This window comes from Dreissena polymorpha, chromosome 8, assembly GCF_020536995.1.
Source record: "Dreissena polymorpha isolate Duluth1 chromosome 8, UMN_Dpol_1.0, whole genome shotgun sequence".
NCBI classification, from domain to species: domain Eukaryota; kingdom Metazoa; phylum Mollusca; class Bivalvia; order Myida; family Dreissenidae; genus Dreissena; species Dreissena polymorpha.
The window spans coordinates 50930567-50952037 of record NC_068362.1 but is presented as its reverse complement, the minus strand read 5'-3'; the positions used below and the strand labels follow the sequence as shown (position 1 = coordinate 50952037).

The following is a 21471-nucleotide window of genomic DNA, read 5'->3' as shown; positions in this document are numbered from 1 at the left end:
CTTATTTGGCTTATGTAAAACCGTGTTAGTAATCTGAAAGTTACATTTATTGTTCACTTTTCATGAAACTTAGTCAGAACATTTGTCCTAATGAGAACTTGGGCTTAACAGAACAGGTCAAGTCTTTTGTACCTCAGGTGAGCAACTTTGGGCCTTGCAGGCCCTTCGTTCTATAATTCCTATAACATGGGGGATTCATCACTCTTGTAACAAGTTTTAGTTTTACATCTGAAGCCTGGTCATTCACAGAAGCATGAATCTGATATAATGTAAATGTGTCAGTCTCAGTGTTCATATACATCTGTGTGTTTTTGTTTGCTGCAGTGTGGATGGTGGAGTAAAGATTGTCTCTGTGAGGTTCAGTTCGCTACCGAGACCTGAACTCCTCAACTGCAGCAGTGAGTCCAACTCAGAACGGTAAGAGATGAGTCGCTTTCTAGGAAAACTGGGCTTAATGCATGTGCTTAAAAAGTGTCGCCCAGATCAGCTTGTGCAGTACAAAAAGGCTGATCAGCTGAAACTGGTTTTTTGCTTAGAATAGTTTTCTTTTAAGCAAAAAATACCTGAAAGTGAAAATTGTTGTCTTGGACGACACTTTACGCACATGCATTAAGCCCGGTTTACCAAAAAGAGATTTTCATGTAGTGAATTAGTGATGTGATCTTACTTTTCTGCAACAGATAAACATCTCTTTCATAAAAACGACAAACACTCTTAAGATTCTATGATTCTTTTAAGACGAAGAACTAAAGCAAGGTATTGATAAAGGAGATTTGCAGTAACAGCAGTTTTGTGGTTATTAGTTGTCTGTTTTTTCCCTATCTACCTGTGTATACGGATAATATCCTCATATTCTTAACTTCCACCAATTAGCTGTTTTCGCTTTTCTACCTGTGTATGCCTGCACAGTCTGCACTGACACCCATATCCACTTTCCCGACCCCACAGGAGTGATGCTCTACGGGTGCTGGATGTGGCCTACTATGATGAAGGTCACATGACCTGCCTGCTGGTGGAGGACAACGCTGACCAGACCCCTGCCCTAGTCAAACTTGCACTTGGTCCCCTGGTGACCGGGCCGTGCACTCAAGTCACAGCCACCGTTGATGTGAACAACTGCACTGACATGTGGGTTGCAATTACTTTCAGATGTCTAAGGTTTAACTGGTATATTACTGCAGCCCCTGCAAATGTACCATATTTATGTGGTGAAACATTACATTCAGTATTCAGGGGTGAAACTGGTTTATAAATATAGCCTCTGCAAAAGTCCCATTTCCATTACTAGACAAAGGAGGGGGAGGGGGGGTAAATGACTTTCATAAGCTCCATTTGACTGCTTACTTGTATTCAGAACATGTTATGATATTTTAACCCTTTGCATGCTGGGAAATTTGTCGTCTGCTAAAATGTCGTCTGCAGAATTTCTAAAATTAGCATTTTCTTCGATTTTTTTCAAAGAATACTATCAGAACAGCAAACAGTTTGGATCCTGATGAGACGCCACGTTTTGTGGCGTCTCATCTGGATCCAAACTGTTTGCAAAGGCCTTTAAAATCCGGTTCCCGCACTGAAAGGGATACTCTTGACTGTTTATGTGATAGGCTATTATATTCAATGTTCATGGGTTTCATTGAATATTTCTGCAGCCTCTGCATAGTCCCATAGCCATTAATGGTTAAAGGGTGGAGAAATTTTTAATTTAATTTTTATTTTACAACTTTGCATACGATTAATGAGACTGGTAAGTTGCATTTGAAGATCTGACAGTATTATGTTGGTGGTCATTATATTCAGTTTTGAGTGGTGTGAATGCTATATTATGGCAGCCTCTGCAAGTCAAATTTCCACTATTGGCCAAAGGGTGAAGGGATTTTTAAATTACTACTTTGCATAAGCTCCGTTTTACGGATAAATTGTATTCAGATTATTTTACGATGTACATGTAGCCTATATGTTTACAGTATATTGCCAGATGTATTTGTGTTTTGGTGTCAATGTCTAATTCCATGTCTTATACCTGAGTGATTCCATCTTTTTTTTCAGTCCAGTTGTTACCTAGCTTGATCATGTTCTTATTTTGTCGAGCGGTAGGTGTGAGTGACTTACAAAGCTCATGTTGTTGTTATTATCCCCCGCCATAGGAGGAGCGATATTGTTTTGGCGTTATCCGTCCATCCATCCGTCCGTTTTTCCATCCTTCCGTCCGGCACTTTTGTGTCCTGAGCCATATCTTGGAAGTAATTTGGGGGATTTCCTTCAAACTTGGTATGAGTATATATATGGATAAGAGGATGATTCCTGCCAAATGGCATTGTACACCATCGGATAATTACAGAGTTATTGCCCTTTGTATCTTGAAAAAAATCTTTTTTGTGTGTCCGGAGCCATATCTTGGAAGTGCTTTGACAGATTTTATTGAAACTTGTTATGATTATATATATGGATAAGAGGATGATGCGTATTGGCGTTGTCCATCCGTCCAGAAAACTTTTGTGTCCAGAAGTATAATACCGGGTGATATCAATTCAACGAATTTGCTTGTTGATTATACAATAAAACAAGTGATACTTACTACTTCAGTTTAATTGTGGACTTCAGAGACTCACTGACTCCATGTTCTATTTCAGTCCGGTGGTAGATGTATGTGACTCACTGACTCCATGTTTTATTTTAGTCCGGTGGTAAATGTATGTGACTCACTGACTCCATGTTTTATTTCAGTCCGGTGGTAAATGTATGTGACTCACTGACTCCATGTTTTATTTCAGTCCGGTGGTAAATGTATGTGACTCACTGACTCCATGTTTTATTTCAGTTCGGTGGTAAATGTATGTGACTCACTGACTTCATGTTTTATTTCAGTCCGGTGGTAAATGTATGTGACTCACTGACTCCATGTTTTATTTCAGTCCGGTGGTAAATGTATGTGACTCACTGACTCCATATTTTATTTCAGTCCGGTGGTAAATGTATGTGACTCACTGACTCCATGTTTTATTTCAGTCCGGTGGTAAATGTATGTGACTCACTGACTCCATGTTTTATTTCAGTCCGGTGGTAGATGTATGTGACTCACTGACTCCATGTTTTATTTCAGTCCGGTGGTAGATGTATGTGACTCACTGACTCCATGTTTTATTTCAGTCTGGTGGTAAATGTATGTGACTTACTGAATCTATGTTCTATTTCAGTCCGGTGGTAGATGTTTGTGACATGGAGGATGTTCAGTATCGCTGGCTGCCCAATATGAAGGCTCATTCTTTCGCTGTCAGTGGAACACGACACACTGCCACTGTGGTATGTACAGTGCTCAGATGTGGAAGTGTGGAAATTTTAAATAAATACGTGTTTGTTTATGTCTGTTAAAAGGTAGAATTAAGTAGTTTTATCCGGTGTTTTTGAAAATGCTTTTTTTGTTTCATTTTCTGCCCTATTTTGTTGTGTGTGATTGCCTGTTTCCATTTTAAGGAACAATAATTGTTTCTGCTTTTAAATACAATTCATTAAAATTCATGTACACTGCACATTTATCCATGGAGGAGCATTAGATATGGAAATATTTATATTAAATATTGTGTATCACATGTATCCGTTGTTATGGCCTTCTGTATATATATATATACACCTATGGTGTTTAAAGATAAAAAAACATGTGTAAAAAACATTCTTGAGTTAAATGTATATTCATGGACGTAAAAACTTAAAATATTTAAAATGGGAAATATTTTGCAAAATCATGCGCTACATTTAGCTCCCAGTAATATTCCATCTCATTTTCACTATTTTTCATCAGTCTGGCCCATCTAAATGGTTTCTAGAGAAAACTTACTGTTTAATGAAAACAGTAAATCATGTCAGTGACAGAATGATTGTCAGTTAACCTTAAATAAATTAATACAATACAAAAATTTGTAACCATCAAATGAGCAGCAGTCCGCACAGGCTAATCAGGGACGACATTTTCCGCTTTTATGACATTTTTTGTTTAAATGAAGTCTCCTCTTAGCAAAAATCCAATTTAGTCAAAAAGTGTTTTCCCTGATTAGCCTGTGCAAACTGCACAGGCTAATCTGGGTTGACACTTTACGCACAAGCATTATGACCAGTTTTCTCAGAACACGACACGATTTTTTGGTAGACTTGGTAAACTCCAGGACAAGAGGGAAAATGAGAACAAGAGAAATCTACATTCCTAGTAAAAGAAATTCAAAACAGTTATAACAAGAACAGAAGTCTAGATGAAGTGGTACCAGAAAATCAACACAGATCTATACAATTGCAAGTTATGTTCATTTGTACACTCAAAACTCATTAATGCAAAAACGAAATGTACACCATTGGAAAATGCCCCACTGTTTAGTTCACATGACACATAGTCACAATTTTAAGGTTACAACAAATGTTGTTCAAATGAATGTATTGGCCAAAGATTGAGAAAAAAATTTAAATTATATATATAGCCAATTTAAGCAGGTACAACTGTTTCCCTTTTAACTTGAGGTAAATCCACTACTTGACTCTTGTTTTGTCCAACACAGCTGTTCTCATCTCGAAGAAGAGTCCGAATCTTCCTAATGGACGCAGATCAAGACGATGATGATGACGAAGATGACGTAGATGGTGACATCACAGCGGACCAATCAACTATCAACCAATCGGCTTGCAGCTCTAAAAATAGCACCCAATCAGAGATGCAAATGCTGGTAGATGGAAGTGATCTGGGAGTTGAAGGTGAGGACAAGGAAAACAGCAGTAGACGGACCAGTAACGGGGAGCAGGCTACTTAGAGGCAGTTACCATGGCAACCAAACTAGGTCACTTGACATTGTTATATGACTGCTCTATTTAGGTTGATCGGAACCAGACTAGGTCACCTGGAATTGTTGTTTAACCAGTCCGTTTGGATCTATAGCTACTAGACCAGACCGGTCATCTGGCAGTGTTATATAACCAGTCCATTTGGGACGACAGGAACCAGACTCTTCTAAAAAAATAGTGTTTAATGATTTGTTTGTAAGTATAGCAACCAGATTGTGAGAATTATATTGTGACCAGTTTCATCACGTGCACGTTGTATGGCCATATAAGATGTCTGTTTGGCCCATGTTATAGTTGCATTTCTGTTATATTTTCAATGGCATAAGTACCTTTTTTTCTGAGTCCAGTTCAAAATTGCCAACAATTGCAAAAATAATTGGTTGGTTTAAAGATATTTGGCTATTGAACTATTAAGTTTTGAATCAAATAGTTTGATGTTGTAATATCCATGTAAGTGGTATCTTTACTTTTAGTATTTTGTGTCAGTTTTATCAACAATTATTCAAATTTTATAAATCAAGCAATAGTAATTATTTACCAATTAAGTTTGAATTGGTGCTAAAATTCAAAATTCACAAGTTTACTGGTAATTCATATAGCCAAAGATGTTGAAAAAAGCCATATAGGGTGAACAGCTTTATTAGAAGTTTTCATTCAGTGGAATGAGAACAGTGTACTAATGTGATCATTGAGTCTGACAGTGACACAATTGTTAAAGGTACAGAGAAAATTGTTTAACCCATTTATGCCTAGTGGACACTCCCATCCTTCAAAATTGGATCAATTTATTTCCAAAATTAGGGATGTCTAGTATATTTATTAGCTCCACTGGCCAAAGGCCAGCGGGGCTTATGTCATGGTCCTGTGTCCGTTGTGTGTGCGTGCGTGCGTGCGTCCGTTAACTTTTTCTTTAAACATTTTCTTCTCCTAAACTCCTGGTCCAAATCTGATGAAATTTCTCAGGAATGTTCCTGTGGTGAACCTCTTTCAAATTTGTTCAAATTATGCCCCTGGGGTCAAATTTGACCCTGCTCCGGGGGGTCAAAAAATTGAAAATTTGCTTATATAAGGCCTATTTTGTGCAAACTTTATAAATCTTCTTGTTCATAACCATTAGGCCTAGGGCTACCAAATTTGGTATGTATTGACATCTTATAGTCCTCTACCAAGTTTGTTCAAATTATGCCCTGGGGTCAAATTTGACCCTGTCCCGGGTGGTCAAAAAATTGAAAATTTGCTTATATAAGGCCTATTCTGTGCAAACCTTAAAAATCTTCTCGTCCGTAACCATTGGGCCTAGGGCTACCAAATTTGGTATGTAGTGACATCTTATAGTCCTCTACCAAGTTTGTTCAAATTATGCCCCTGGGGTTAAATTTGACCCTGCCCCGGGGGGTCAAAACATTGAAAATATGGTTATATAAGGCCTATTTGTGCAAACTTTAAAAATCTTCTTGTCCATAACCGTATGGCATAGGGCTACCAAATTTGATATGTAGTGACATCTTATTGTCCTCTACCAAGTTTGTTCAAATAATGTCCCTGGGGTCAAATTTGACCCTGCCCCGGGGGGTTAAAAAATTGAAAATTTGCTTATGTAAGGCCTATTTTCTGCGAACTTTAAAAATCTTCTTTTCCATTACTATTGGGTCTAGGGCTACCAAATTTGCCATGTAGTGACATCTTATAGTCCTCTACCAAGTTTGTTCAAATTATGCCCCTGGGGTTAAATTTGACCCTGCCCCGGGGGGATAATAATTGAAAATTTGCTTATATAAGGCCTATTTTGTGCAAACTTTAAAAATCTTCTTGTCAATAACCAATTGGCCTAGGGCTACCAAATTTGCTATATAGTGACAACTTATAGACCTCTACCAAGTTTGTTCAAATGATGCCCCTGGGGTCAAATTTGACCCTGCCCCGGGGGTTTAAAAAATTGAAAATTTGCTTATATAAGGCCTATTTTGTGCAAACTTTAAAAATCTTCTTGTTCATAACCATTGGGCCTAGGGCTACCAAATTTTGTATGTAGTGACATCTTATAGTCCTATATCAAGTTTGTTCAAATTATGCCCCTGGGGTCAAATTTGACCCTGCCTCGGGGGGTCACAAAATTGAACATATGCTTATATAAGGCCTACTTTGTGAAAACTTTAAAAATCTTCTTGTCCATAACCATTGGGCCAAGTGCTACCAAATTTGGTATGTAGTGACATCCTATAGTCTTCTACCAAGTTTGTTCAAATTATGCCCCTGGGGTCAAATTTGACCCTGCCCGGGGGGGGGGGGGGGGGGGGGGGGGGGGTCAAAAAATTGAAAATTTGCTTATATAAGGCCTATTTTGTGCAAACTTTAAAAATCTTCTCGTCCATAACCATTGGGCCTAGGGCTACCAAATTTGGTATGTAGTGACATCTAATAATCCTCTACCAAGTTTGTTCAAATTATGCCCCTGGAGTCAAATTTTTACCCTGCCCAGGGGGGTCAAAAAAAAAATATTTGCTTATATAAGGCCTATTTTGTGCAAACTTTAAAAATCTTCTTGTCCATAACCGTATGGCATAGGGCTACCAAATTTAGTATGTAATGACATCTTATAGTCCTCTACCAAGTTTGTTCAAGTTAAGCCCCTGGGATCAAATTTGACTGTTCCCCAGGGGTCACAAAATTGAACATATGCTTATATCGGGCCCATTTTGTGCAAACTATAAAAATCTTCTTGTCCATAACCATTGGGCCTATTTCTACCAAATTCGGTAGGTAGTGACATCTAATAGTTCTCTACTTAGTTTGTTCAAATTATGCCCCTAGGAACAAATTTGACCTTGCCCCAGGGGTCACAAAAATGAACATGTGCTTAAATAAGGCCTTTTTTGTGCAAACTTTGAAAATCTTCTTGTTCTTAATTATAGAGCCTAGGGCTACTTAATTTGGTATGTAGTGATATCTTATAGTCCTCTACCAAATTTGTTCAAATTATTCCCCTGGGCTCAAATTTGACCCGGCCCCGGGGGTCACAAAACTGAACATATGACCTTTACCAGTGGAGATTACTGCGGCTGTTTGGCTGTGACCAAGAACAACATCAACATCTTGTAAACATGAGATAAAACCCTGTCATTTAGTGCCATTTTAGGTCAGATGGTGACTGCTTACAAAGGCATTGAAGTAAGAACATGTGTTATGAATGTTTTTCTTATAAACTGAAAAAAGTAGGGTTTTATTTAAATATGTCGAAAGTGACCATATATTCGGATGAAAATATTTTGGATGACATGTTAATATCATGTCTTTTTTATAGTTTTAAAACCAGTTTAATAATATATATTTATTGATTTTAAAAACACAGCTTCCATGAACATAATTATTTCAAGGAAAGTCAATATATGATACTGCACGGTAAACTCAAACTTTGTATCGAAGAGAAGGTGTTGAAATTAATGAAGTGCAATGTTCTTAACTATCGTATATGCTGCTTTTTAATAACTAATGATTCATTGTTCCATTTGTGAATAGTGACTGATCATGAATTGTTGAAATGGCCATCATGGCCCTCTTGTTTCTATATTTAGAATTTTTCATACAAAAATTCCTTTAAGCAAACAGTGCAGACCCTGATGAGACGCCACATCATGCGGCATCTCATCTGGGTCTACACTGTTTGCCAAGGCCTTTTTTCTAGACGCTAGTCATAAATTGTTTAAGGTACAGGTATGCTTTTGACATTTTATACTGTTTGTCAGTGAGTGCTGATTTTGTTGCTCAACAATCCATATATATTTCTGACCATTTTTTATAATTTTCTTAATATTAGTTATGAATTGATCTTAAAAATCAAATGTATTACTTAATTAAATACATTTATAAATATAAAGAAATAATCTTTAGATTATCATAATATTTTCAGGCTTGTTGGTCTTAGGGATGTGTGGGTTGATGAGCAATTTCTCCTTTTATCACAATTATTTCTACCCTACCTGATCATTTCCTTCATATTCCATTTTAATTCAATTGACGTCTGCAACCTCTTTCAAATTGGAAAAGTCCAAAATGTGTTGTTTGGTAAAGGGTTAAGGAATTTTGATTCCTATGGGTCTTGTGAATCTGTTTCAAATCAAATGCGTAGATTTGATCTTCAGCATTTAAAAATATGTGAAATAGAAAGAACGACAATATCTTTTGGAGAGATAAATGTACGTACTTTATAAGCAAAGGACCTGTGCAGCAATTCCCGGGCTTTTTTGTCTGTTTATTTAACACGGTAGGAACTTTTTCCATATATAAAAATGCTCATCCTTCCAACTTTAAGCGCCCAGTGGGACGAGGGATAGAAAGAGAAAGTCACATGCTTGAGTACATTTCAACCCATGCGCATTACACGTTTTTTCGCAAAGAAAAAACAGTGGAGCGATGCAGGGCCATCATGGCCCTCTTGTTTCAATATTTAGAATTTTTCATACAAAAATTCCTTTAAGCAAACAGTGCAGACCCTGATGAGACGCCACATCATGCGGCATCTCATCTGGGTCTACACTGTTTGCCAAGGCCTTTTTTCTAGACGCTTGTCATAAATTGTTTAAGGTACAGGCATGCTTTGGACATTTTATACTGTTTGTCAGTGAGTGCTGATTTTGTTGCTAAGAGTTATGTGTGATTCCACATAAGGGACACAATTAGCAAATACACATGTGAAAAAACGACAATGGTGTACAAAATTTAAATTTAATACTGTAATAACAATTGTGTACGACGTCATCACTACAGCATCTTATTGAAGTAAGTTTAACTTAGGATACATGCAAAAAGAGACAGGTTTTATGGTAAAAATTTCACATAAACTAATCATTTGAAAAAGGCGTGCTCTATAGGGTACTCATTCTTTTCAATAAAATTTAGTTTGACACGTGCAGTTGCACACTTTAAGATTTTTGCTTATGATTATTTATATGGATAATAAATGAGGTTGGATTATTACATATTATGGTTAATAAACGGTATATGTTTGCATGAAGGAAAGTACAAGATGTGTTATATTTTTAGTTCACCTGAGCACAACATTTTCATAGTGTCTCTGTGATCTTCTGTTCGCATATGTCGGCAGTCTTCCATTGTCCACATACGCATTGGGGAAAAATTTAGAGGCTGCATTTATTTTCCAATTTTCATGTAACTTTGTCAGAACTTTCGTCCCAAATATGTATTGTCCAAGTTCAAAACTGGGTCAAGTACCATAAAAATAAGTCATTAGGTCAACCTTAAAGAAAAGCACTATAAAAGCCACATTTTTGTCTGTTCTTATATTAACCTTGCTCGAAATATATATCCCATTTATTTGCAGAATCGATTAAAAAACATGACCATCAAGGGACAGGGCAGTTTTACCAATATGGCTATAGTGAAACCTTTAACTCTTTAGATGTCACATTTTTCCCAATAATCTACTTGTTCTGAACGTTTGTTCGACATATATGTATATGGTTAGTTTGGAATAGTGCCATTAGGAGTGAAAATCTGTCTTGGTGTGAAGCCTTTATAGACCGCACGTTACTATTGCTTCTTTCTTGCCTCATAGTTCAACAACTATGCTAATTTCTGATAGAATATCGCGGATATTGTCTGATGACTGTAGATTGACCTTGTCCGATATCAGCGAAACGTTAGCGCACTGTCTGAAATAGTGATATGTGTTTATACATTTAAGTCTTAGGTAAAATTGAGTAAAAGTCATTAAACAATAGTTTATTTTATCAAGGACTAGCACCACTGCTTCATTCATTCTCTAATCTAAGCTCATACTAATATCATCTTGGATTAATCTCATGGCTATAAAGAACAATGATAAATGTTCAAATATGTATTTTTAATGAAACGTTGAACAATTAGTTGGATGAGATTAGCTAGAGTTATCATGGGCTTTAATGTTATTGATAAGCTGTCAATTTAGAAACTTGTTTTGTACTTAGTCCCCTACCGGTGAAACCGGAGAGGGACTTATGGTTTGTGCTCTGTGTGTTTGTCAGTCTGTCACACTTTTCTGGATCCTGCGATAACTTTAAAAGTTCTTCATATTTTTTCATGAAACTTGAAACTAGGACAGATGGCAATATGGAGATTATGCACGTCATTTCATTTTGTTCTTACGTCAAGAATTCTGGTTGCTATGGCAACAAATAGACTAGAAATATTGCTGAAAATGGTGGATCCTGCGATAACTTTGAAAGTTCTTCATATTTTTTCATGAAACTTGAATCATGGATCGATGGCAATATGGAGATTATGCACGTCATTTCATTTTGTTCCTACGTCAAGAATTCTGGTTGCTATGGCAACAAATAAACTACAAATATTGCTGAAAATGGTGGATCCTGCGTAGGTTGGGGATTTTTATTACTTGGCAATAGTCTTGTTGTATCTATTCTGTGATATGAGAAAAACGACATTATGAATTTATCATTCTGATATAACCAGCTCCTGGTCGACAGACTTCTTACCCACCTGTGACTTAGAGATACACATGTATTGCAGCACACTTGAGTATGGTCCTCACAGAATAGCTTTACTTTCTTGTTAGGGTGTACGTCACATTTCTCAAGAAGGTCTAGAGTGACGCTAGGTACAGGTCACACTGCAATTTCTTCCCTTCCATTCACTCTGTGTTTTAAACAGCTGTTGATGTGGCATTGTCCACAATAAAACTTCCCACAGTGTTTGCATTAAAACTCTGCCTCAATATTAGTTGCAGCCTCTTCGCATGGTGAGCACCGATATTCATTAATAACTGCATCTGAGCCTTTACTTAAACATTAAAAATCATTGGAAGCCATTGTTAATACATACATGTGATATATTTATTAAAGCTAATTAACTCGGTACTCAATACAGCTGTGATGAAGACATATGATCTAAATGTCCTCATACGAAAGCCAGATAACAAGTTTATCATGTTAAATTGAAATCAAATGATACATGTCCTGTCCAGGGATGCACGTCTGTTCGATAATGATTTGATGTTGTATATTAGTTTATACATGTATATTTAAATATGGTTACTATCTCGATGCTTTAAAAGATATTGCTCCATCAGTGCAAAAACGTACCGTGTGCCTTTTAATGTCAAAGTCACATGGTACCTTTTTGCACCGATGGGGCGATATGGTGGATGTCCTTATTTTGTTTGGGGAGATTATGGGACACTCCACTTCCATTATGGACAACAATGAATCTTTGCGTGATGGTGCTCTGCGTTTAGAATCCCTCCCCTCATCACTGCAAGAGTGTCGAACTCTATGGCTCGAATGGGTATGAACCAAGCTACTGGATATCAACCCGTCCCGCTGCGAGAAGCCAGATTACAGAGGCCGACCTCACAGTTACAGGCGCCAGGTCTAGGCGGAGGAAACTACGATGCAAGGAAAGCTCTGTGGCAGTCTTAAGGACCTGCAACACAGAATGCATGCGTATCCCCCTGAGCGATCGGCAAGCAGAAGAAGAATATGAGTGAAGATAGATAGTAGTTATATTTATTGTGTAATGAACAAAGCTTATTATATTTCTACCATATATTGGTGTGTGAATGATTCCAGGATGTGGTTATTCGGTGAACAAATCGCGTGAAAATCAGGAGTTCTTTTGTTTAATGATAATTCATTAATGCTAGCATTTACTTGATATAAATTATGTTTTATCAACTAATCAAAATACAAATCTTAAAATAGCACATCAGAGATGCAGATGCTGGTAGATGGGAGTAACCTAGGAGTTGAAGGCGAGGACAAGGAAAACGGCAGCAGACGGACCAGCAATGGGGAGCAGACTTCGTAGAGGCAGTTGCATTGGGAACTATATAGGTTACTAGCATTAGTTATATAACTGGGTAATCTAGGTCGATATGAAAAAGACTAGGTTTAGCAATATTTCAACTCAATTAAGAAAAAGTGATGCTAAAATTCCAAATCTCATGGGTTTCGGTAATATATCTAAAATGTTGAAAAGAGTCATGTAAGTTGAACAGCTTTGTAAGGAGTTGTCCTTAAGGGAAATGAGATCAGTGACCTTATGTTTTGGTCATGTTTTGCAGACTTATTCTTAAAGATAATATTTTATTATGAGCATGTTTAGTACGTAACGGCAATGACATATTCAGCTTTTTTCAGATGCGTCATGTTCAAGATGGCTTCATTGTGCATAATATGTAGTTCTACACCGCGTTGGTTTAAATCAATACAAAATACATGTAATTATTGAATATTAAACGTATGGTTCGACACATAATGGATTTATATAGTCTGATATAAAATGTGTAGATAATTTTCAGTAATGAGAGTTTCTCTTGGATGTTGTGGCTGAAGTTTGGCTGGTCACATAGTGAACTAAAAGGGTATGGTTTAAAGTAAAAAGTCTTAACTAAGCATGAGAATTGGACACATCCACACAAATTTCATCTGAACTGAAGCTATTTCAGATAGTTTAAAATCGTTTGTGTAATCCGGTCTTGTTTAAAAATGGGATCTTTGATGCGAAATTTTGTATTCTATTAAGCACCTGTACAATAACAATAATAATTAAATCATTATCATCCAAACACGCATTTTGCATGCTCAAAATGTGGCATAATTGAATAACATGTTTATTAACAGTTACTGTAATTGCGAGCATAACATAAGCGTTATAACAATATCGATTGCATAGTTGTAATGAGATACGTGTAACTGCAATGTTGCACTGTGTATTATAAAGCAATTTATTGAAAATGTAATAAAGCGTATCTACATATGTTTTATTCTCGCTGCCATCAATTTAGGAGAGATAAATATTAACATTCAATATGCAGTATCTTTGTACAATGTGATATATTAAACATTAGGGATATACTAGTTGTATTCTAAATAACAGACCCTAATCAAGTTGATCCAAATGTGCAAAAGTTCTTAAAATGTAGTGTGTAGTTCATAATATATAGGTAAATTTTCCATTTTGATAGCTAATTATTATTACAAGGTTATCATCATATTTTACTCATGTTCTACCTTTACAGAAAATGGCACGCTTATAATACACCAACATACGGCTGCCTAAATTTCAAATGAGGATTGATATTAATATCAACCACATTGAAAACAAAGAATTGACAGCAACATATTCGCTTGAATTTCACCAATTATTCATGCTTTGTTTTACCAGTTAATTATGTTGTTCCAGTTTATAATGTTGTGTCTAAAATTGAGTTTACAGTGCAGAATTTATTGGTATTTCACTGCATGGTTATTCTAGTGTACACTATTTCAAACAAATACCGATTGTATATGCAGAATATAGACTACAATCCGATGCACACAGTCTATGCTTGGAGCAGTATCAAAATGGAATATACATGTAAACAAATCGTTCACACGTAATTTAAAGCAATGTCTAAATGAAAAAAAAATCTTACAAGGTTTAGTTTGAGACAAATGAATTTATATTATACTAGCTGGAAGCTGTATGACAGTTGAGGCAATATTTTCATTGTTTACCCAGCAAACACATGAACTAAACATATGTGTAATTGTAATTATAAAGCAGTTGACATCTGTCATCGCCAGGGGCGTTCCTAGGCATACGGCAATACGCCCGTGCGTATAATTCAGTTTCACACTGAAAAAAAAGAAAACTTTAAATTCAAAAAATGCAATAACAAGTGAGGGCTAAGGGGGGTAAGAGGTTTAATGAAATATTTCCTTTTATCGGTCTTTTTCAAGCAAGAAATTGATGAATAAAATAACCAAAACGTGGCTGAAAGATAACACCAAAACGTACCATATATAATGAATTTTTCAAAACATTTCTTGGGGGAGTCCCCCAAACCCCATCAGCAGGAGGGGGAGACCACCTCCCGCACCTACCCCCCACTCGCAGCTTCGCTTCTCGATCGTGTGTATAGCTGAAATAGCCCCAGGAACGCCCCTGATCGCAATGGCTTATTTTGATCGCACTAACTGTAATAATTATGCCCCCCTTCGAAGAAGAGGGGGTATATTGCTTTGCTCATGTCGGTCGGTCTGTCGGTCCGTCCACCAGGTGGTTGTCAGACGATAACTCAAGAACGCTTGGGCCTAGGATCATGAAACTTCATAGGTACATTGATCATGACTCGCAGATGACCCCTATTGATTTTGAGGTCACTAGGTCAAAGGTCAAGGTCACGGTGACCAGAAATAGTAAAATGGTTTTTGAATGATAACTCAAGAACGCATACGCCTAGGATCATGAAACTTCATGGGTAGATTGATCATGACTTGCAGATGACCCCTATTGATTTTGAGGTCACTAGGTCAAAGGTCAAGGTCCAGTGACCTGAAATAGTAAAATGGTTTCCGGATGATAACTCAAAAACTCATACGCCTTGGATCATGAAACTTCATGGGTAGATTGATCATGACTCGCAGATGACCCCTATTGATTTTGAGGTCACTAGGTCAAAGGTCAAGGTCACTGACCTGAAATAGTAAAATGGTTTTCGGATGATAACTCAAGAACGCATACGCCTAGGATCATGAAACTTCATAGGTAGATTGATCATGACTTGCAGATGACCCCTATGATTTTTAGGTCACAAGGTCAAGGTGACCCGAAATAGTAAAATGATTTTCGGATGATAACTTAAGAACGCATTTGCATAGGATCATGACACTTCATAGGTACATTGATCGTGACCCGCAGATGACCCCTATTGATTTTCAGGTCACTAGGTCAAAGGTCAAGGTCACAGGGACAAAAATCGTATTCACACAATGGCTGCCACTACAACGGACAGCCCATATGGGGGGCATGCATGTTTTACAAATAGCCCTTGTTTATTACATGGTTTCGCGAACATAACTATTATGAAATGTGAAATGTTACATTTTTTTTTAAGTGATACATGACATTCTTTTTTACGCAATTTAAAAACTTCCATGTGTAAATAAACATAAAGCGATGATAACATTATTATCATGATAGCATGAACTAATGATTTTTAGCGAGGCTGTTTTCGGAGAAAACCCGAGCTATTGTCATAGCCAGCTCGTCGTCCGCCGTAGGCGTCGTGCTAAAACCTTAACATTGGCCATAACTTTTTAAATATTGAAGATAGCACCTTGATATTTGGCATGCATGTGTATCTCATGGAGCTGCACATTTTGAGTGGTAAAATTTCAAGGTGAACATCACCCTTCAAGGTCTAGGGTCGCAAAAACAAAGTCAAGGGAAGTAATAAGCTTTAAATGGACATAGTTATCTGACCTGCCCACGTATATATTTTTGTTAAATAAATCAAAGCGGCGCAGTAGGCGGCATTGTGTTTCTGACAGATTGTGGTAAAATATCAAGGTCAAGGTCATCCTTTACGGTCTATGGTAAAAAATACAGATTTAAGGGAAGTAGTGAGCTTTAAAAAAGGGAGAAAATTATTCAATATTGAACATAGCCACTTTATATATTTGGCATGCATGTGTATCTCATGGAGCTGCACATTTAGAGTGGTGAATCTACAGTCACGTTAGTGGCTTTTAATTATTTGCTACTAAAAATAGAGATTTGTTAGAGACAATTATTTTCAAGGGAAGTAATTTATATAATTGTAAATCTCATATTATATATTTCCTTACAAAGAGTTCTTTTCACAGTTACTGTACAGATTTATTATTTTGATTATTTATAACCCAAATGATTGATTTTTCTAAGTTTTTTCTTTAAATGATATAATTATAATTTCTTTGATGTTCATTACATACCTGTGGACTTATGTCCATAGATACATGATCAACTTGCTAATCAATCACTTAAAATATTTCAAGATGGCGGCATACGCACTGTTTAGTTGCCATGTTGTAAGATTTTCGGAAAGTAGCGAAGATTTTCCGTTCGTTTCCGTTCATGTCTGTGCCATCCTCTAACCAATCAGAAATAAATTACTGCCGAATTGGGTAGCCCGGATTTACCGCAAGTACCCGGATTTCGCAGTTCGTCGTCGCTATACTTCGTACGGCTAGTCGGCTACGTTATTTGCACCCCAATATTCATTATATTGATATTGACTATCGTTTAAACGTTTATTGTTTTGGTACACGTTTATGAGCAAAACACGAAACGCGACCGTTTAAACGTGATAGCCTTAGTGGTAATACATTATGTAGGAGAACTTTACCTGAAAATTTGCGGCGTGAGAACAGATTGACAGACGCTCATGGCTATTTCAGTGTACAATATATATTATACACTGCTGCACTGTTGTTCAAAGCAGTTTGCGCAACGCAGATCCGGCTAAAACTGGCAGGGCCAAATTACATGTATCCGAACACGGGACATTGCAAAATGACACCAAAGCGTGGCGTCAGCATGACATTAAAATAGATACTGATTGCATACATTTTTTTCAAATATAATTTTAACTACATTTAAATTGACAATTTGTTGCATTCATAATGTTCATAGATTTGATACTGAGATACCGCCACATCTGCTCGACAGTTAACTACATTTTAATGGACAATTAATTGCATTCATAATGGTCACAGATTGTTTACTTAGATACTGTTCACATCTGCTTAATAGATACGTTCATTCTCGCAAAATCTAGACAAATAGCGTCGCTGATACTCAAACTACATTAACATTATTATTAATGTTCGAATATATACAAACACGCTTGCTATCAAAGTGAAACAAATATTATGTGCATATGCATACATAGATTGCCATATATGTGTGTCTTGGATACCACATGATCATGGAAAAGGGCCATGTGTAACTATTTAAAAAGCATCATAATGCATAGCAAACATATCAATGACAACTTATATCATTATTTTGAAGTCGGCTATTTGATACATATACATTTTTATTGAATATCTTGCATATCCCCAAAACAGGAAATATTGCAAGTTGTTTTTTTTATAACTGAATTTAAGTTGCATCTCATAACAAAACACTATTTTTTATAAGCAATCGGGTTATCATACACACTTATTTTTGTTACTTAATGCCGTACCATTTGGGTCAAAGTAAAAATACACCAACAGCTGAAAATAGATATCAACGCGGTGACAAAATTGTATACGCGGTGACAATTTGTCACTGCGGTAAGAATTTTGTCACCGCGGTGATATCTATATGTCATTGCGGAACCAATTTTGTCACAGCGGTGACAAATTATAACTGTTGGTATATTTTTATGCCTGCTGTTACATTTATTTGTTTGGGTAAGTTTTTAACCAATCATTTTCCCCGTAACAAACCTAGATTTTTTCAAGAAAATAATTAAATATTTAGAAATAGTTTAAAATAAAATCAATACGGATGAATAAGGATAGTTGATAAGTTTATTCATATGTTTTTACATATATTTTTGTCCTTAATTGCTTTTAATAAGTAAAATAATTTGAAATATAAATATTGACCCCGAAGTAAATGCTATATTCGAAGAAAATGGCGGCGCAATTCGTTCAGAGAGCAAAGAAACTATTTTATCATGCGGTAGAATTCTACTTGGTGGTCAAAGTAGTAATGTTTTAAACGGCTCTGTCCTTAGGTACCATTAATTCGTTGTTGTTGAATGTTAGGAGAATGTTCACCGAACATACAAGGATGGAAGAACTTTCTAACATCATTGTCCGTATGATTGAATCAATAGAGCAACATAAGAAAACGTGAGTTTTGTTGTAATAAATTGAATAAATGATTATATAATTATAAGTGTTGGCACATATTTAAAGTAACAATGCACATGGGTGTGTGAATAGGTCTCATAAAAAGGTCACTGAATATTTTAATGACCTTTATTTCAAATATATTGCACACAGTGTGAATTATGACTGTACTATGTCTGTAGCCTGTATACATGATATTTGTTTGTTTGGGTAGCATATTAATCTTATTTCATGAGTGATCATAGAAATTATTATTTTCACCAGTTGTTGCTTAACCGTTATATTAAAGATTTGCGGACGTTTCGCGCACAGGATTTTAGCTCACCTGAGCTCAATGTGCACATGGTGAGCTTTTGTGGTCGCCTTTTGTCCGTCGTCCGTCGTGCGTTGTGCGTCGTGCGGCGTCAACATTTGCCTTGTTAACATTCTATAGGCCACATTTATTGTCCAATCTTCATGAAATTTGGTCAGAACATTGGTCTCAATAATATCTTGGATGAGCTCGAAAATGGTTACGTTTGCTTGAAAAAACATGGCTGCCAAGGGGCGGGGCATTATTCCTAATATGGCTATATATGGCTATTGTAAAACCTTGTTAACACTATAGAGGCCACATTTATTGTCAGATCTTCATGAAACTTGGTCAGAAGATTCATCCCAATAATAGCTTGGACGAGGTTGAAAATGATGTTGGTTGCTTTAAAAACATGGCCACCAGGGGGTGGGGCATTTTTCCTTATATAGCTATATATGACTATATTAAAACCTTGTTAACACTCTAGAGGCCACATTTATTGTTCATATCTTCATAAAACTTGGTCAGAAGATTCATCCCAATGATATATTGGACGAGTTCAAAAATGATGCCGGTTGGTTGAAAACATGGCCGCCAGGGAGCAAGGCATTTTTCCTTATATTGCTATATACGGCTTTATTAAAAACCTTGTTAACACTCTAGAGGCCACATTTATTGTCCAATCTTCATGAAATTTGGTCAGAAGATTGGTCTCAATGATATCTTGGATGAGTTCGAAAATGGTCATGTTTGCTTGAAAACCATGGCTGCCAAGGGGCCGTTTATTTTTCCTAATATGGCAATATATGGCTATAGTTAAAATCTTGTTAACGGTCTAGGGGCCACATTTATTTCCGATCTTCATGAAACTTGGTGAGAAGATTAATCCCAATGATATCTTGGACGAGTTCAAAAATGATGCCGGTTGGTTGAAAAACATTACCGCTAGGGGGCGGGGTATTTTTCCTTATATGGTTATAATAAAACCTTGTTAGCACTCTAGAGGCCACATTTATTTTCCGATCTTCATTAAACTTGGTCAGAGAATTTGTCCCAATGATATCATGAATGAGTTCGAAAATGGTTTCGGTTGCTTTTAAAACATGTCCATCAGGGGGCGGGGCATTTTTCCTTATATGGATATATATGGCTAAAGTAAAACCTTGTTAAGACTCTAGAGGCCACATTTATTGTCGAATCTTCATGAAATTTGGTCAGAAGATTAGTCTCCATGAAATTATGGATAAGTTCGAAAATGGTTATGTTTTCTTCAAAACCATGGCTGCTAAGGGGCGGGGCATTTTTCCTTAAATGGCTATATTAAAACCTTATTAACACTCGTGAGGCCACATTTATTTTCCGATCTTCATGAAACTTGGTCAGAAGATTTGACCAAATGATATCTTGAATGGGTTCGAAAATGGTTTCGGTTGCTTGAAAAACATGGCCACCATGGGGCAAGGCATTTTTCCTTATATGGCTATATTTGGCTTTATTAAAAACCTTGTTAAAACTCTAGAGGCCACATTTATTGTCCAATCTTCATGAAATTTGGTCAGAAAATTGGCCTCAATAATATCTTGGATGAGTTCGAAAATGCTTATGTTTGCTTGAAAACCATGGCTGCCAAGGGCATGGCATTTTTCCTAATATGGCAATATATGGCTATTGTAAAATCTTGTTAACAGTCTAGGGGCCACATTTAATTCCGATCTTCATAAAACTTGGTCAGAAGATTCATCCCAATGATATCTTGGACGAGTTCAAAAATGATGCCGGTTGGTTGAAAAACATGGCCGCCAGGGGGCGGGGTATTTTTCCTTATATGGCTATAGTAAAACATTCTTAACACTCTAGAGGCCACATTTATTTTCCGATCTTCATGAAACTTGGTCAGAAGATTCGTCCCAATGTTTTCTTGGATGAGTTCGAAAATGGTTTCGGTTGCTTTTAAAACATGACCACCAGGGGGCAGGGCATTTTTCATTATATGGCTATATATGGTTATAGTAAAACCTTGTAAACACTCTAGAGGCCACACTTATTGTCCAATCTACATGAAATTTGGTCAGAAGATTGGTCTCCATAATATCTTGGATAAGTTCGAAAATGGTTATGTTTTCTTGAAAAACATGGCTTCCAAGGGGCGGGGCATTTTTCCTAAAATGGCTATAGTAAAATCTTGTTAACACTCTAGAGGGCAAATTTATTTGCGATCTGCATAAAACTTGGTCAGAAGATTCATCCCAATAATATCTTGGACGAGTACAAAAATGATGCCGGTTGGTTGAAAAACATGACCGCCAGAGGGCGGGGCATTTTTCCTTATATGGCTATATTAAAACCTAGTTAACGCTCTAGAGTCCACATTTATTTTCCGATCTTAACGAAACTTGGTTAGAAGATTTGTCCCAGTTATATCTTGGATGAGTTTGAAAATGCTTTGTGTTGCTTTTAAAACATGGCCACCAGGGTCGAGGCATTTTTTCTGATATGGCTATTCATTGCTTTAGTAAAACCTTATTAACACTCTAGAGGCCACATTTATTGTCCGATCATCATGAAACTTTGTCAGACGATTTGTCCCAATGATATCTTGGATGAGTTCGAAAATGGCTTTTGTTTGTGGAAAAACATGGCCGCCAAGGGGGAGTGGCATGTTTCCTTATATAGCTATATTAAAACCTT

At 36.7% G+C, this 21471-nt stretch overlaps 1 protein-coding gene and 1 long non-coding RNA gene across 2 annotated transcripts in view; both read left to right on the top strand.

Moving 5' to 3' along the window:
- The window catches only part of LOC127842428 (anaphase-promoting complex subunit 4-like), a 75560-nt gene extending 69834 nt beyond the window's left edge, over positions 1–5726 (top strand). Inside the window, exons 24-27 of the mRNA XM_052371926.1 lie at positions 325–417; positions 949–1128; positions 3195–3300; positions 4542–5726. Coding sequence (XP_052227886.1) covers positions 325–417; positions 949–1128; positions 3195–3300; positions 4542–4790 — 628 coding nt within the window. The 3' untranslated portion in view covers positions 4791–5726. The remainder of the gene's footprint in view (positions 1–324; positions 418–948; positions 1129–3194; positions 3301–4541) is intronic.
- Positions 5727–8381: 2655 nt separating this feature from the next.
- LOC127842865 (uncharacterized) lies at positions 8382–9843 on the top strand. Its single transcript, XR_008031937.1, has 2 exons — positions 8382–8532; positions 9409–9843. It is a non-coding gene; the product is annotated as an uncharacterized LOC127842865 (long non-coding RNA).
- Positions 9844–21471: the final 11628 nt, after the last annotated feature.